Source organism: Elephantulus edwardii, unplaced genomic scaffold (assembly GCF_000299155.1).
Source record: "Elephantulus edwardii isolate Elephantulus edwardi_28Jun2011 unplaced genomic scaffold, EleEdw1.0 scaffold00152, whole genome shotgun sequence".
Classification (NCBI taxonomy): domain Eukaryota; kingdom Metazoa; phylum Chordata; class Mammalia; order Macroscelidea; family Macroscelididae; genus Elephantulus; species Elephantulus edwardii.
This window is the reverse complement of record NW_006399902.1, coordinates 693,119-696,412: the sequence shown is the minus strand read 5'-3', so window position 1 is coordinate 696,412 and position 3,294 is coordinate 693,119. Positions and strand designations below refer to the sequence as shown.

At 51.4% G+C, this 3,294-nt stretch overlaps 1 protein-coding gene across 4 annotated transcripts in view; it reads right to left on the bottom strand.

Annotated features, from left to right (window-relative positions):
- Positions 1-1,228, bottom strand: part of PTPRU (protein tyrosine phosphatase, receptor type, U) — a 97,540-nt gene extending 96,312 nt beyond the window's left edge. For all 4 annotated transcript variants that reach the window (XM_006894925.1, XM_006894926.1, XM_006894927.1 and 1 more), the window contains exon 1: positions 1,046-1,228. In XM_006894925.1, the coding sequence (XP_006894987.1) occupies positions 1,046-1,118 (73 nt within the window). In that variant the 5' untranslated portion in view covers positions 1,119-1,228. The remainder of the gene's footprint in view (positions 1-1,045) is intronic.
- Positions 1,229-3,294: the final 2,066 nt, after the last annotated feature.

The following is a 3,294-nucleotide window of genomic DNA, read 5'->3' as shown; positions in this document are numbered from 1 at the left end:
CCCGCGCCCGCCCCCGCTGGGGCCCCGGCCAGGCCCTCCCCGCGCAGCCCCGGCACCGCTCCGATCCGCCGCCCGCCAGCACCGCTCAGAACTTGGGAAACAACAAAACAGCCGGGCATGTCGGAGTCGGCGGCCCGGCCTGGCCCGTGTCTCTCTACAGCCTGAGGCCCCGCCCGAGGGGGGGCGCTGCGGAGACAACTCGGTCTGGCACGAGCGTAGACACACACACACTTACACACATTGCCACCGTCCCATCGGGCGGCTCCAGGCACCCCGCGCACACGCACACACTCCCAACATTCCTGGACACGCAGCCGGTACACACTAACACACTCACATCTGCTCCAGACATGCTCCTACACACACATTCCCCGCACATTTGGCATTCACTGGGACCCACACAGCTCCCCAGCGGCGCACATCACACACCCAGACACTCCCACACGTACACATCGTGCACACAGGACACGGACACACGTTCCGGACCCGTTCCCACACCTTCACACACGTACACACATCCCCCAAGCACACACACCACACACACATCCCCCGGATCCACATTCGGGCAATGCTGTTGCCACACACACAACACATTTTCAGACACAACAAACAGCACTCCCAGCTATGGTGACAGAACAGCAAATAAATGTAACAGATTTGCAGATAGCTGTAACTCCAATTACACAACGAAACTCAGATGCACACATAACAGACACACAACCCATTGGGTTGCACAAACAGAACACGCTGGAAGGCACACACAAGACATTCAGCGCACACCCGCTGCTTCGATGCACACATTCATGAGAACATACTCAAAGCCACACAACACACACAGCACCTTTTCTTGCACAAATAACTCACAGACATACAACATTCGCACACACACACAACACCCTGAACACACGATCGCACATCCAACACTCAGACACATTTAAGGAGCACACTAGGAACGCCCAGTCACCCAACACTCACTTTCTTCCAAGCTACGCCACGGCCCGGAGGGCTTGGTGGGGCAAGCTGGGTCCGACCGCCGCGCACTTACCTGCCGGAGTCTCGGTCTCAGGCGCGCAGAGCTGGAAGGTGAGCGCCAGGACAAGTGCCTGGGCGCCAGCCATCGTGCGCCGCCACCGCCTGCCTCGGGGCCCAGCGTAGAAGGCGCCACCACCGGAGCCCGAGCCGAGCCCGAGGCGAGCCAGAGCGGAGCGGAGCGGCGCGGAGCGGGACTGGCGCCGAGTACAGAGCGGGAGCCCGAGCGAGCGGGGCGCTGACGTCAGGCCGGAGCGAGCGTTCCACGGTCTCATAGCGCCCCCTGCCGGCTGCATGGAGCACTTTTTGCCCCGTCCAGCCGTCCGTGGGTTCGGGCGCGCCCTTCCCCCCACTTCGGCAAACCTCCCCGTCGCCCCACACACACACACCTGGATGTCTAGCATCTGGGCCTAGAAGCGCACCTGGGTCTGCACCAACTGAGCACTGTTACTCTAGGATCAGCGCTTTCTCTCCGCATTCACTTCTGCTTAACACTCTGCTCCATACGATACGTCAATCTCCTCTACCTCTTCCGGACGCGCATTCATACACATCCCTTCCAGGGCCTGCCACTCGGTTTCCGTGTACGTTGGATCCTTGTAAATGTTATAAAGTTACGATTATGAAGTTATTTTCTGTCTTGCTGTCGACTCTCCACCATCTACTCACTCCCCTGAATCAAGTTCAACTCACAGCGAGCCTCTACCAGGCTTCTGAGACTCTTAACAGGAGAATGCCCATTGATCCTGAGATTGCTTCATCTTTCTCCAGCCAAAGAGTTCAAATTGGCAACGTTTTCTGTTAGTAGGCCAGCGCTTTACCTACTATGCTACTAGGGTTCCTTAATGCTTTTCTTCAAAACAAAACAAAATCTCGTCACTGCGTCGGAACCAACTTATAGCTGACCCTCCAGCAAGTTTCCAACACTGTAAATCACAATGGAGACAGCCCATCTTTGTTGCTCAGAGCTGGTGGACTGGAACAGTCGCAGAGGTACAATTTTGGGGTTCATGGTGTAACTCCCTATAGACTATAACGCCAGAGCTTCCCATTTTCCTATTAGCCATATAAATACCATTATCCCAGTTACATAGTTGAGAAAATTGAGAAAGAGGAAAATACTTTCCCAAGGCCATTTAATCGTATAGAAATTTTTATCAGAGCCAACTGGCTAGCGGTGAATCAGAGCTGCGACCTGGCTCCCTTCTGGAATCACACATTCAATAGATTCTCACTAGCTACTGGTCTGTCCTGAAGAAAGTAAAACCGAATTGCTCCTTGGAAGCAAGGATTGTGAGACTCGGTCTCACATACCTTGGGCATGCTGTCAGGAGGGGCCAGTCCTTGGAGAAGGACATTATGAAGGGTAAAGGTCAGTGCAAGAGAGGAAGGCCTGGGATGAGATGGATTGACCCAGTGACTGTGACAAGGTGGGCAGGTATGTTGAGATGATGAGCTAGGCGCAAGATAGGACAAGATTCAGAGCTATTGTTCGTAAGGTCACTTTGAGTCATAACCAACTCAATGGCACATGACTGATTCTTTGGGAGCTCTGGTGACAATGCCTGAAGGATGCTTCCCTGCTAACATAAAGGCCACACCTCTCTGGTGGTTGGACTCTACCAGTGGGGGGAAAGATGGACAATTTCTTCATGTGTAATTTGCAGTCTCAGAAAACCCACCAGAGGGTCAGCTATGACTCGATTCTGATGGAAGCAATGAGTTAAGTTGAGTGAGTCATTTAATCAACAGTTACTATGAGACAAAGTTGCTATATAGGCACAAACACTTAGAAATAAAAATCAATGACCAAGAAGACTGTTAGGTTTAAATAGACCGTTTACTACATGGCATGCATATTACTTGTCCTGCTTCTAGAATGGCAAGGTCATGGTCTTGTGTAATTTGTGCCTTGTATCTAGCATACGGAAGCAGGAGTGACATCCACTTCCTAAACAGCATGATTCTGGAAACTGTATGAACTTAGAGAAATGACAATAGTTATAGAAAGGCTTCAAGTCTTTTGTCCACAGGGTCACTATGAGTCGTGCTTGACTTAATGACAATCAACAACGGAAGAACAACCTAGCATATAGTTGGTGCTCAGTGAATGTTGAATTAATAGATAAATTAATGAATGACTATATGCATGACTCTTACCCCTATTAAGCTTACATTTTAAAGGAGACCAACAACAAGCAAACAAGTAAATACTTAAATACAACCTGAGATATGCACCCTGGAGGAAATCAATGGAAACTGACA